Genomic DNA, 14,746 nt, shown 5'->3' with positions numbered 1-14,746 from the left:
TGAGTGGCAAAATGTCATTATTAACTCACAGCCACCATCACAAATAGGAATGCCAAGTCATTTAAATATTTTTGAAATACTGTCAATGTTCCTCTTTGAACTTCTCTGAATGTGCAAACGAGGGAGCTTTTTAAAGATAGATGATAGATAGATGATACATAGATAGATATAGATACTGTACATTACATTACATTAATTTAAATTAAATTTGGAATTCCCTGACTATTGACATCAGGCTGACACCTTCCATTTGACTTTCTAGAGCTTTCGTAAGACATCCAGAACGTTCTATGTGCTTTACCTATTTTTTTAGCTACCCTTGATTTTAATAATAATTGATTTTTAAAAAAACCCCGCTTTTGCCAATTTTGGGGCGTCTGGGAGCATGCTTGGAATTTTGAGGTGTGAAAGAAGCCAGTTACAAAATGGCTGTTGACATGGATGTGATTTAACATAAAATGGCTGCTATCTCCGAAAAGGCAGTAAACTGAATGAGATGGGAACATAAAACAGTTCAAAAATATGGGGGTGAGGGTTTGATCATTTTCTTTTTGGCGGGAGGGGGGACACTGTTAAGTATGGTTGTTATGTTATCTGTTGCTGATGTGCTGCCGTAGATTACAGCTGGAAAACAAAAGATAATCAAACCCAGGGATAATTTTGAATTACAACAGCAGCCATGCAAAGACATGACTGGATGGTTAGTATTTCTATCTTATTTTATTTACTATCTTTGTGGAATGGAAAGGATCAGAAATGTAAGGAAAAATACACAGAAAATACATTAAAAACTTATCAGAGCAATAGTTGAACAATACTGGCCCAGACTAGTGTGATGTTGGAGGGTCAATGTAATCTACAGGCTTCTCTAAATTAGATGAGTTTGAGGACAGGATAATAAGGTTTCTGCTGTTGCTCTTCCCTCCCCAAGCATCCTTGGAAACAATCCCTGCTGTTGGCCAATGTTAACACAATGTTCCTCTCAAACGCCCCTCCCCAAAACAACTTCAGAACTATCAGGGGAAAGGTTGTATTAATAATGATGGTGCCTCTGCACTGGTTTGGTTCCCCCAAAAAACAACTTTGAAACAATCCCTGCTGTAAGGCATAGAGCAGAAACGAAAGGATTGCCATAACTTCCCCCCGCCCATGCAAACCCCCACCACCACCAATATTAACTGAGGCCCTTGTCAGCAGGCAACAAAACAAACACAGCAGCAATAGGAAGATCCCCACGTTTCTTCCCTCACCACCCCCATTTCAAAAAATTTCTCAAGCAGCTGCCTGTCAACTTTCCAAATAGCCAGCAGGGAGCAAAACAAGTGATATGTGATTCCTGTGCTTCTTCCCTCACTTCAATTGACACATGTGGGTTTTGGTTTTTTTAAAAAAAAGACCTCTCAAGTTGCTGCCTGACAACTGCTCCATGTGGCTGGCAGGCAGCAAAACAACAAGTAAGAGAAGCAAATGTGTGTATTGAAAGACTAGAAAATAAGAGAAAAGCAGAAAAGCGAGAGAAACAACAGCTCTTTATGACCCCACAGATTCCTATTGCCTGGCGTCCAAGCAACTCTTTTATCAACTGCATCTCTGACTCATTCAGTGGCTGAAAACTCTGACAGGTGGGAGCAGAGGCACCGGCTCCTTTCCCAAATATTAACTTTGAAGGGTGCCTGCACATTTTGCTTCATAACTTTCTAGGATGGCTAGATAATTGCTTTTAAAAAAATGAAAGCTCCAAGTTCTGGGGTCCCTGGTGGTAACACAGCTGAAGGCCTTTAAAAAAATAAATAAAATGGCCGTACAAACCTGACCAACAATGCATATAAAAGTTTTGTTCAAAATTAATTTACCTTGGGGGGAAATGTGGGCATGTATGTTTCCCAAACCTATACTTGCACTTGAAAAAGCAAGTAAATCTAGTATGATATATGCTATTCCTGATAAGCTTCCTGCTGCAAAAGAAAGACAGGGAGCTCTGAAAAAATATAACTACCTTAATTCACATTTTCATCTAATACAGAGTTAATTTAAGATAGCTCGGTCTGCTGCACTCCACCCACATGGCACAAGACCTAGTGATAGATTACATATGGCTATCTATATCCCATCAGATCTCTCCTGTGGCTACTGAGAACTTGCTATCATATTAGAAGCTCCCAATGAGATTAGTTAAAAGCTTTGAAACCTTGTTAATGAAAGCCAAGACTGAAATGAATCCACATAAGAGTCAAGCGAGACTAAATGCACCTCAAGGCCAGTCAAAAGTCGGACCCATAGAAGACATGAAAAATATTTCTGTATAAAGTGGATCAACTTGGAAAGTGACATTTAAAAGTGAAGTTACTTCTGCAGTATGTAAGGCTGATACAGATAAAATGTCTCTGTTCTTATTGTGTGGTATCGCTCTCAACTCTTACGTTTTTAGCTCTTAAGAGAAGTTTTTAACTCTGCATATGACAAGGTGAATTTGAATGTAGTTACTAGCTTTTTAAACCAAGTCCTGTGCTGGATTCTGTTGTGGCATTTTTTATAATATTACATACGTTGTTACCTTTTATCATTGTAATTACAGCTATCATTGTTTTCAGCTTCCATTGTACATTGTCCAGATAGCCAGGTTATGGGATGATTAATAAAGAATAACAACAGGATATTAAATTAATATTAAAGGACCTGGGAGACTAGAACAAAACAGAAAAATCCTTGTTCTCAAAGTAGGGATTAGGCAAGTCTCTCTAGTGAGAGAATTTCATAATGAGGAAGCCACCTTCAAGAAGGCCCTCCTATTATTATTACTATTACAGTGGTACCTCGGGTTACATACGCTTCAGGTTACACATGCTTCAGGTTACACACTCCGCTAACCTAGAAATAGTGCTTCAGGTTAAGAACTTTGCTTCAGGATAAGAACCAAAATCGGGCTCCGGCGGTGCGGCGGCAGCAGGAGGCCCCATTAGCTAAAGTGGTGCTTCAGGTTAAGAACAGTTTCAGGTTAAATACGGACCTCCAGAACGAATTAAGTACTTAACCCAAAGTACCACTGTATTATTATTATTATTATTATTATTATTATTATTATTATTATTATTATTTCTATACCACCTGTTCTTCAGAAAAAAACTCAAAAACGGCCTCGGTCCAGTATACCTGAAGGAGCGTCTCTACCCCCATCATTCTGCCCGGATGCTGAGGTCCAGCGCCGAGGGCCTTCTGGCGGTTCCCTCATTGCGAGAAGCAAAGCTACAGGGAACCAGGCAGAGGGCCTTCTCGGTAGTGGCGCCCGCCCTGTGGAACGCCCTTCCAGCAGATGTCAAAGCGATAAACAACTACCTGACATTCAGAAGACATCTTAAGGCAGCCCTGTTCAGGGAAGTTTTTAACGTGTGATATTTTACTGTATTTTTGGTTTTTATGGAAGCCGCCCAGAGTGGCTGGGGAGGCCCAGCCAGATGGGCGGGGTATAAATAATAAATTATTATTATTATTATTATTATTATTATTATTATTATTATTATAATATTTTGAAACATCAAATACAACATTCCAAAATAAAACATTACATAAACTATTAATGAGAAAAAGCTTTTTTTAAAAAAACAGAACCTCCATGTTCAGAGGCATGAGACCCCTGTTTTCCATATGATGAGAGAAATGAGAGAAGAGAATCTCTATTCCCTATCCCTGTGTCTGGCAACAGCTGAAAACAGAATACTGGGAACAGATGGACTTTTGGTTTCATTCAGACAGACAATTCTTAAGCTCTTATATTCATCTGCTACTCAAGAGTTCCTATTGTTCTCTTACATAGTGTTTACTACATACAGTTATATTTTAGCATAAGATTATTCAGTACATTTCTAAATAATTCTTAGGCTGTCGTAAGTGAACACCTGGCATGTAACTATAATAGTTTTCAACTTTCTTACTTGGAGTCAATCTTCACACACATTATTTATCAAACTACAGTTTTAACTACAAGTCTTCAGTTCTGCTTCTTGTATCATATACATGGAACAGACTCAGAATCCCCATGATACTGGGAAACCAGACATTTGCTTATGGTAGTAAGATTCCAGAGCAGACTTCAAAAGTTGATATACTGTTTAAAGTTCTTCTATACAGTAAAAACAGTAGTTGCTGGGGGTTTTTAACCATACCTTTTCAAATCACAATTTGTCAGTATAACTCCCAGAATTTGCCTGTTATAACATGGGGAGATACAGCTCCACCCAATATACAGCAGCAACATTAATCAGAGTGAAAATAAGGTGCACTGGTTGTGGGCACATTATTTTCCAATAACTAGCTGTATCTGAGAGAACCTTTGATCATGGAAATGTTCTTCTTCAACCTACAACCATTCTTTGAATGAATGAATCTTTATTTGCGTCAGTCATCAGCCATAGCAATAAAACAACAACACAATATACAAAGAATAGAAATTAAAAAGTCAATTATATAAAATACATTTTAGGGTTTTGAATCAATAGTCAAATAGTCGATCTTACTCTAATTGCCCCAGCTAAAAACCTTGCAACCTGTGCTGTCACCTGCTCATCTTGATCTGCCAAGAGAAAGGACACTGTGGCAGTGGTTGGGCGACCCGGAATGGAGAATAAAAGATTATAACGGGTGTATAAGTTAACATCGTTAACACCCATACGTGCGTTGAAGTCTCCTCCAATGATAAGCAGTGCTGCAGGATAAGTGGATTCGAGGAATTCTATATAGCTCTCTAATTCTGTCCAAATACATTTATTGTGGATTTTTTTTGACAGGGTGGTATATACACATTAATCAGCATTAGGCAAGCTCTCCGTACTTTGACCATTCTTTCTGTTAATTACTACTCACTTGACTATGAATACACTCCTGCCACTAGAGTAATAATATCAGTCACTAAGTAGTTGTGCTTTGTCCCTCACCTACAAACTATATGATTTAGTTAGTATTTTAATGTCACATTTGTTGGAGTTTGGTAAAGATACTGCAGCATTTTTGCAGAAAGAAACCATCTGGTAAACTCGCTGGTTGAAAGGATTAAGAAATTTTCAAGGTTTATTATTCAAGGCAAACCAAGACATTCTAATATAGGTTTTACATGGAGCTAACATGGAGCCAGGAAGTTTACACAAACACATTTTATCTCATACTGACTAAACTTGAAGAGGAAGCCAGGAAGGAAGTAAAGCCTGTGTAAACAATCTATTTATCAACAGGTAGTTAAGGAGGAATCAGCAAGGAGTTAAATGATGTAGTTATTTAGCTGGGTAGATGGTTTTTTTAAAGAAAACAGGCTGCCTTTCTATCAACCCTCACTGGTTCAGGTAGTCTATTTCAAGTGTTGTGGCTTTACTCTCAACAACACTGGCACTTCCTTCACCATTTTTTTTAAAATCCTGTCCCCCATCTTTCACCATTCTTTTTAAATTTTTACCCTTTCCTACAGCCATGTGTCACATTTAGTCTCTATTCCCCTTTCCCTTTTCCATGCCATGATACATGGTCCTAAAATATAAGCCTGAGGGTTATGTGAAAAGCATCTAAAATTATTAGGAGTAAGTACTGGCAGAAAGCTCCAAGTTCTCTTATTTACCATAAATTTTAAAATGGATTTTACATAGAAAAGCTAGTGTTATGGCAGCCATCAGTGAAAAGCGGGCATGAACTGCTTAACAAACGGGATCTTACTTCTGTGTCACCGCTGTCATCTTCCAGGTGACTCAGAACAATAATGCAATAAGTTTAAAGCTCCAGGGAGTATCAGTGGCTAGTCACCTAGTGCTTCTAAGCTCTTGCTTCCCTTGCCTAGCCTCATCCTGCAGACATGCAAGAAAGCATTCCCATCATCATAGTGATGGGCATCACCATTTCCTGTCTTTATGTGCTGGTTGTCTTAAGCTGTTGCCTTGGCAATGGCAGCAAATCACAATGACAGCAGAATTCTTTCCTATCATTTTCATAGGAATTGCTTGCTTACGATCCCCATCAAGGTATTCTTCCAGGTGGCCCTATAGGACATTCTTTGTTCAAAGAAGTGCTATGAAGACTCAAGAGTGCCTCCTTCTGCTGCAGGGTCCAAATATTTCAACTCTTTGAACTCAGTGTCCTTTTTCTGGAGGTTAATCTGAAGTCCCATGCCTGGAATGGCCTCTAAGCCATTTGACATGTTTCAAGAGGTCTTCTCTGATAGGACAGGCAGTATCAAAATCAATATAAGCTAATGCATACTCGGGGGGGGGTACCAATCAATCACTAGAAAGTTGCTGCTGCACCTGAACAGCATCAGAGAGTCTCTTGGGTTAATGAAAGGCAATCTTTCCACATTCTTGAGGTGTCAGGGGAATTTGTTGAATGCTACGCTCTGGGAATGTGAGGAACTGAGAGCCTCCTGCGAATTCAACGTGGCATCAAATCTCACAAGTCATTCCACAACTGAAAATCAATGCATAATTGTTTGCTGCAATCCAGGTTGGGCACCAGCATATTTCATGGACAGGTTCACCTGAAATTCTTGCTGTTGCTGGACTAGAATACATAGTACAGTGGTACCTCGGGTTAAGTACTTAATTCACTCCGGAGGTCCGTTCTTAACCTGAAACTGTTCTTAACCTGAAGCACCATTTTAGTTAATGGGGCCTCCTGCGCAGCCACTGCACAATTTCTGTTCTCATCCTGAAGCATCCTTAACCCGAGGTACTATTTCTGGGTTAGCAGAGTCTGTAACCTGAAGCGTATGTAACCTGAAGCGTATGTAACCCGAGGTACCACTGTAACTTGTCCTGATGTTCAATCAGCCATAGGCCAAATGATGATATTCCATAAACATGATGGGTTACCTTTTGGCCAAAGAAAATGATCCATTATGCTAATCAAGGAAGAAACACCAGAGCCTCAGCTATAGGGAAGGAGCTTCATTTAACACCAGCATCCCATCTCTACACCAGGATCCTCTACAGCTGCCCTAGGAGCTCCAGAAAGACTCCTTGTTGAGCAGCCGCTTACTTCATTCTCACTCATCCTTAGGCAGCTACTGGAGCCTCTTGTTCCGCTTCACCTTCTTGCAAGGCTACCCCATCTCACAACCAAGTGGAAATACATCCCCCTTGCCATAGCACATAGTTACTTACTTCCACATTCATGGTCACAGTTTCTCATGTCATCATTATCCCAGCAATGGTGTTGGTAGCTGTCTTCTCTCCTGTTCTCTAGTCAGCAAAGAAGTACATTCTGCTATGGTGTACTTTCAGAAGCCCAGAAAGGACATGGGTTCAAAGACCTGATCCATGTGAAGGAAAAGCCAGCCATTCCCTTTTCCTCCTATGGAGCTACTGTCCACCCCTTGGAATATTAAAATCACAGACCCTGACAAAACACTCTTTATATAGGGATAGCAAGCAACAGTGTTGAAGGGGAACAAAAGTAACTCTTACCTGACTGTCTCTTCCTGGATACCCATGATAACTGGCAGTCAGAGGCTCATTCTGCAAGAAAGAAGATATTATCCATTTTGATAAAATGTAGGAAAAGAGAGGCTATCTATTAAGAAAAAAAGAAGAAAAAGCCTATAATAATATAGAAAGGGAACCGATAAATAACACTTTGCCTCTATAGTAGCATATGAACATGTCTTCATGACAATGTCAAGTGATGTCTGGCTGTTCCAGCAGTTTCAAGAACAAAAGTTCATACTGCATTTTAGACAGTTGGGAATATTGCTGAACAATAAGTGACAAGAGACAGCAAAAACCTTCACCTTACTTAGGCAAGAAGGAGAAAAGTGGGCATTTAAAGGCTATCAGTTAAAATATAAGTCGAATGAAGTCCAAGAGAAAATGGGTTCCCCCCTATTAAAAATGGTTCTACATGATTTCCAATCTCCTTGCTACTTCTGCTGTAACACTAATTGAATCTCACACTCTATTGGGAAAGGGGGAAGTTCCTGGCAGCTGTGGTGTTTCCCCAGGAAGTCTCTGGTGCTGCCAATTTTACAGGTCAGCAACTTGGTGGTGTCTCTTGTTGAATAATTATTCTCTACAGGAATTGCTATTGTGGGAAACGAAAGGAAGCAGGGTGAGAAACTGTTACAAAGAGTTAAAACTCCTAGGAGGGCAGCAGAACAATCCTTTTATACCTAGTACAGAGAAAATCCCTGTCAGTCAGTAGGGGATCCCAAAAGGAAAAAGGAAGCAGAAGGGCAGCCCAAAGCAAAACCCACTCCACTGCATACACTCAAGGAAACTTTCACAGAGGGAAAGCAGAGAAAATGGCAACATTAACCATTTGAACATGTAATTCTCCTTGCTCTTCAGGGGCAAAGAAACACACCACACACAGCGAACACCAGAAACAGGTTGCCTTCCAACAACAATCACACAGCCTAGCAAGACAATGCCACAGTTAACTTCAATTCCCTCCTGGCTCACTTCTGCCAAAGCTGAATTGTATTTCAACCGCTGTTACAAGCATACAAGCAGCCATTTACAGAGGAATTCAGTTAGAATGAAATCAGACTGCCATGGGATATTTATTTGTTTTCTTTACTGCTAAAGGGCATTTCTATTTATTTGATCTCTCCTATCTGAAAGGGGAAAGAGGGGGAGAAACAAGGGCACAGAGATTTAAAGTTTGCTACATGCAAGATTTTACATTGACTGCACTAATCATTCCCACACGGTTTTTCAACATTCGCTAAAATCTTACTCTTAATATACAACAATATTAAGTTATATAAAATGTCATGAAAGATACAGCATAAACCTATGCTCATAAATTCACTATGCTTAGTGAGAAGCTTCACACTGTTCTACATCGAGTTCTGTTTCATATAGTTAAAAGGCGACCAGAGTCTACCCCGCTGGTTTTTGCTTTATTTTCCTTTTCTTAATCACTCCATTTCAGTTACTTTTTATATTGTAGCAACATACTGTCCTTCATTATATACCTGTTCAGCTGGAGATGTGAGCATGCCATTAAGCTGCAATCAGCATTTTGGCTGTAGTTACCAAGAGTCCAACTAAATTACAGTAGCCTTTGGGACAGAGGTTTTCCACCCCTGCTCTATGCAGACAGGGATAACCTAGTTTTAGGAGTCTGATGACCTCCTGGTTAGATTGCTGCCTTTGAAGATGGTTCAGAAAGTGCAGCCAATGCAGAATGCAACAGCCAGATTCATAATGGCAATCAGACAATCTGACTACATGGTACCCATTCTGGCTGTCTATGTGTTTTAGGCCCAATTCTAAGTGCTAGATTTAAACAAATGAGCTTAACATTCCTCAGGACCCCAGTACCTGACAGAAGAGCTTGTCATGAACCTATAAATACCCTACAATCAGCACCTGGGGCCCTCCTCTGAGTAATTCTTCCAAAAAAGTTTCAGAGCATAGTGACGAGACAGGAAACAGTGGGCCCCATTTATGGAATGCTCTTCCCAGTGAGGTTTGCACTGCTATGTTTTCAGTTATGGGGTAAGACCTTTCTCTGCTCCCAGATTTTTTGATGGAACATTTTATGGGCATTTTGTTAATTGGTTCTGTTGCCAGTGATTACTCAGCTATATTTATGAGGCAGGATGGTTTCAGTATTATTATGGGGAATTGTTGTTTGGATATTGTTTTGTTTTTAATGTTTTGTAAATCAACTTGAATCAGTTTTTTTAGATGTCCTTTTCAAAACAAAACAAACAAGATTGTATCTTAATGATTACATTTATTTTATCATGCACCCAATCCCCAGAGGCCCAGTTGACACAATTTATTAGCAGTTTTATATTATTTGTGGGCCATGTACACACAGAAGTACATAGTGAGACACACTCTGTCATTACTCTACAATAGTGAAACCTTTTTCACAGGGTAGTTTAGCAAATATCAAGAATTTCCTGAAATTCTTTAAAGCATAGGTTTCTACTGGGTGGGATTTTGGTGAGAAGGATAAATAGTGTCCTGAATGGTATTAGCATACAACAATTTATCCCTTGCCTGATATTTAATTTTGTTATCTCACCCAACCACTGACATTCATCAGCAGTGAACAAACATTACCTCTAAAATCTATAAACTTAAACAGGGCTGCTCCAAAGGCATTGATGCTCACCAAGTCCTAATGGATGCCATCTTCATAGAGTAAACCTAAACTACCTGGTCAAATTAGAGCTCCACTAAGTAAGTACAGTGGTACCTCAGGTTAAGTACTTAATTCCTTCCGGAGGTCCGTACTTAAACTGAAACTGTTCTTAACCTGAAGCACCACTTTAGCTAATGGAGCCTCCTGCTGCTGCCGCGCCGTCGGAGCCCAATTTCTGTTCTCATCCTGAAGCAAAGTTCTTAACCTGAAGCACTATTTCTGGGTTAGCGGAGTCTGTAACCTGAAGCGTATGTAACCTGAGGTACCACTGTACTTTGCAAATTACATTTCAGCTACCATCTCACTTGCTCAGCAGGGTGTGTTTTTTTGGTATGTACATTTTTATTCATAAAAGAGACAATAAGTGCTAAAGTTCCATTGGAAGAGTCCCAGGCCTTGTCATGCCCATTTTCTTCAGCTCTTTTGAGAAAGCAGACTCATGTATCCAACACCATTAATTTTGGTTGAAAAAGCTTTGCTTCCTCTCAGAGAATTCTGGGAGAGGCCTCTGAAGGGAGAGTGCAATTGCATGATAAAATGTTCTTCCTAAGGACATTTCTTTAAAAATGGCAAGGATAGGGAGAAGACTGCAGCTGCTTTTTTGCTGGGCTGGCTGCCCCTTGCACTTCACTGGGTGCTGCTTCCTAAGGCTCTAAACCTCATTATATCACGGGATACAGGGCTGCAGCGGAAAGGAGCTGAAAAGCCTCCATGCCGCAGTTCCCAGCCTCTGTCTCAAAAAGAAGGAAGCAAGCTTATATTCTCTGTTCACGATATTCATACAATATTGCTTCAGGATACAATTGTTAATTTTCAGAAATATATGCAATTTCCTCCATGACTAACTGAACTTGCTTTATTTCAGACAAACAAACCAGTAGTGAACAGGGATCTGATGACATCACTCCCTCTTCCTTCCTGGAATTCTAAACTATGCTGCTATTGCACAAAGTTCTAATCTCCATGGCAACCCCAGCTCCTCCCTTCAGGGGAAAGGGGGAGGGGGAGCCCAAAGAGCAGTATACAAGGCTTCTCAGTCTCCTTGAAAGTTATTCTTCTAAACAGTAACCAGAGCTAAATTTAGATACTTTTGAGTATGGGATCTTAAAAAACAATGAAATATGTTTCCAAGTAAATAAATCTAAATCAACAACCTCATGACATCCTTTTCTGGATCAGATGAACAACTCGCAAAAGAATCAGTGTGACCACCTCCTAGCTCCTGTCCACACCCATTTCTCAGCATGGTTTTGTATAAATATACAGAGAGAACTCTCACACACACTTCTCCTGCCCCCACACTCCAGCTTCAGGAAGCCTGGACATTTCTTCCTAGTTTTTCTGAAGATCACCATGAAAATAAGGTATTTTGCCACAAAGCACACATTTGGTGGCAATTTTAAGCATGCTTCTTTAGAGCAGCTGTACCTATACTGGTTAAACTTTCAACTGTTATATAGAACTGATGTGTTCCCAGCCTAGTAAAAAACCAAACTCAAGCAAAATATAGTGCACACCACACACCAATATATTCCCAATCCAATAGCAAAGTAGAAGGATTTGTGTTAATTTTCTTTATAAGACAGGCCACACTTTGTTTTAGGATTCCAAATCAATCATATGGATGCCCCTCATGCTAAAAACTAAAACAAATTCAATAGCTGAATATACAAGCTGCAATACAATTAAATAGCTTGATTCCAAGACTTTCAAGTACTGGATAAAGCATCAACAGTAGCTAAAAAGAGGTCAAGGATATAGAAGGTAGAAAAGGCAGATTAAAATGGTAAGAGACAACTAGATGTATTTTCAATTTACATACTAGAGTACCAGGTCTGTGATTTTTTCTTTATAATGAGATAGCAAAGAGATGAGCAAAATTAGCTTTCTGCTCATATCAGAATTACAGTAATTTGGATCAGTTTACCTTGGCAAAACATGTCAGAAATACCTAGCTAGTAAGAGAGGTCAATAAGATAAACAGAAAAGCCAGATTTATTTATTTTTATCATCTGGGGAAATACTACAAAAATTGAGAAAGGGGGATAGTTTATGGCCTGCAGCCCATACTATAGATTTCTGGCTTGAAACATGGCTATTCCATTTCAGACATTCTGTCATTTCTTTACACTGTCAACTGGCAGGTTACCAGGCACACACAAAAATTACCCACAACCTAAAAGTTTAAATTGCTTAATGGATTACGTATCTGCACCCGACAATTACTATGAGTTGTGTGGCACACTTTCTGATTTTTAATATCTTTTTTCCACAACTCTTTTTCCATATTAGGAAAACCCACGAATGAAGAAGATTAAACCACCAGTCATCTTAACTATGGTTTAAGTGTGAATGTGCAGTGTGCTGGTGCATGGGGAGAATATTGCAACCACTTTGTGTGTCCCCCATGCCTGCTGCTGCAGCACTACCAGAAGCTAAGCCATGGTTTAGCTTAGTGTTGCATCCAAACCCAGGCTCATGATTCATCCAAACAAACCATGAGCAGTAAACAATGTTTATTCTTGACTTACCACCCACAGTCTATTTGGAGGATGACAAACCACAAACCCAGCTTCAGATATCTCACTAAGACAAATCACGGCTGAGCTCCCAGCAGCACAGTAGCTGTAAGACAGGCATAGGCAAACTCGGTCCTCCAGGTGTTTTGGGACTACAATTCCCATCATCCCTGACCACTGGTCCTGTTAGCTAGGGATCATGGGAGTTGTAGTCCCAAAACATCTGGAGGGCCAAGTTTGCCTTTGGCTGCCATAGGAGCGGCAAAGAAGCAAAGTGACTGCAATATTCTCCCCATACACCAGTATGCTGTGTATTCACCTTTAAACCATACTTAAGCCTAACTATGATTTACATGGATTTGCTAACAAGGCCATACAGTGCTCTCTTGGTCTAACACTAATACAACCACTTGACCGCACAAAAGCAGTCTCGGAACATAACTTGCCAAAGCCTTCCTAATTCTGGAGTCATCGCTAATATTCTCAGTGCATTGCTCTGGAAGCTACACTGCACTGTGGTAGACAATGCAGAGTCAAGAAAGTGACAGGAAGACCCACATGGCTGGGTCCGGTCCTACAGTTAGACAATTTCAACTAAGAGTGGCTAACTTGTAGTTCTGGGGCTTCATCTGTATTTTTTTCTGGTCCCCAAGACTCCACGAATTTTGAAGGCGAACACAAAAACAAAGTACTGGGATGAGAATCATATGCTGCCTAAGTTATCTGATGGATCATCTTATGAGCAGAGAGGAGCACTAACTCCTCTCTTCTGAATGGATCAACTTGGTGGCGGTGGTGGGGTTGTGCCTGTGTGTGTCTTGTGTGCATGTGAAATGTGCATGAGAATTTTGGCCATTTGAGCATGCAGTCTCTGGAGGGTTGGTAAACCATGAATGCAGCTTTCAGGCAAAAAAGGGGGGGGGGTTAGCCAGCCCTGATTTTAACATTCCCTCAGCCACATGGAAGTTGCTCCCATATGGCAGGAAAATATCTAAGATGCTTATCAGTTTCATTTTGCAGACTTAATTCCTCTCCCATACAATGTGCACAAACTGAATTTTAACTGTAATACTGACCAGTGCTTTTCGGCTAAATAGCAGTCCTATCAATGGGTTATAGTAAGGGAAGACCTCCCCCCTCCAAAATATGGTAAAGAACTAGAGTAAAACACCCTAAAGAAATGAATATCTTTGAGCACCGGAAAAAGGAGGAAGGCTTCATGAGAGTTCCAGCAGCAACGGCTGGCTTTGATTAGGTTTGTTTGATTGTGGGCCGTACAGGAAACGCTCAGGAGGCCCACTCAGTAAGCGCCACCCTAGACACACTGGCAGGCTTTGTGTTCCAGCAGCAACATCTGGAATCAGTTAAAACCAAAATGCTTTCAGTCCCTTCCCAAAAGCCACTAATTCTTTTAAAACCACTATGCCTGGCCTACTCCACTCCCTCCTGGAAAGCTTTCCTTGCACTTCTAAACAAAGGAGTCTATGAAAGAAAACTACACCCTGTACTGCTCAAGTCACTTTCGATGACCCTCAGTTCAGAAGGACTGTTGTGAGATGATAAAATAAGAGGAAAAAGCAAATGTCAATCCAGTATGCAGTTAGGTTACTTTCTTCTAGTGAAAAGAGCATCAGTACAGCATGGGAACTATAGCATCTTTCAAAAATTATTATTAAAGATAAAAAGAAGATGCAAATTAAAAGTTTACACACACCTCAAGACTGACTCCAGATAAGCAATATTTCCCTACATCAAAAACGTAACTGTTTTGGTCTTTGCAAGCCTTCCATGTTCACAGTGGTGTACTTCATCTTGGAATACTTCATGCTCACTGGAGAGGGGAAACTAGTCTCTCGGATGAAATGCACATGTGCACATTAACTTATGTGCACACAGACACTCTTAAATTAGATTTAGAGACATTTGCAGCAGAAACTACACCCAAATGGAGCAGCCAAAACGCATCATGGCAATAGCAGCCAACCAAAATGCTGGGCAACACCCAAGCATTAAATCTTTATTGGTTGTTAAGAGTTCTTTGTAAGCATGGCCAAGAGTTTGATTCAAAGCTCTAGAGAGCTGAACTTTCTTTCAAC

At 40.2% G+C, this 14,746-nt stretch overlaps 1 protein-coding gene across 11 annotated transcripts in view; it reads right to left on the bottom strand.

Moving 5' to 3' along the window:
• Positions 1–14,746, bottom strand: part of RBFOX2 (RNA binding fox-1 homolog 2) — a 175,648-nt gene that overhangs the window by 135,319 nt on the left and 25,583 nt on the right. For 10 of the 11 annotated variants that reach the window (XM_053404793.1, XM_053404792.1, XM_053404786.1 and 7 more), the window contains exon 2: positions 7,437–7,487. The exons of the other annotated variant lie outside the window; for it this stretch is intronic. In XM_053404793.1, the coding sequence (XP_053260768.1) occupies positions 7,437–7,487 (51 nt within the window). The remainder of the gene's footprint in view (positions 1–7,436; positions 7,488–14,746) is intronic. 11 annotated transcript variants of the gene reach the window in all.

The sequence above is a fragment of the Podarcis raffonei genome, chromosome 10, assembly GCF_027172205.1.
Source record: "Podarcis raffonei isolate rPodRaf1 chromosome 10, rPodRaf1.pri, whole genome shotgun sequence".
In the NCBI taxonomy this organism is placed as follows: domain Eukaryota; kingdom Metazoa; phylum Chordata; class Lepidosauria; order Squamata; family Lacertidae; genus Podarcis; species Podarcis raffonei.
The sequence above is the reverse complement of the archived record's forward strand: the minus strand, read 5'-3'. Positions and strand labels throughout refer to the sequence as shown.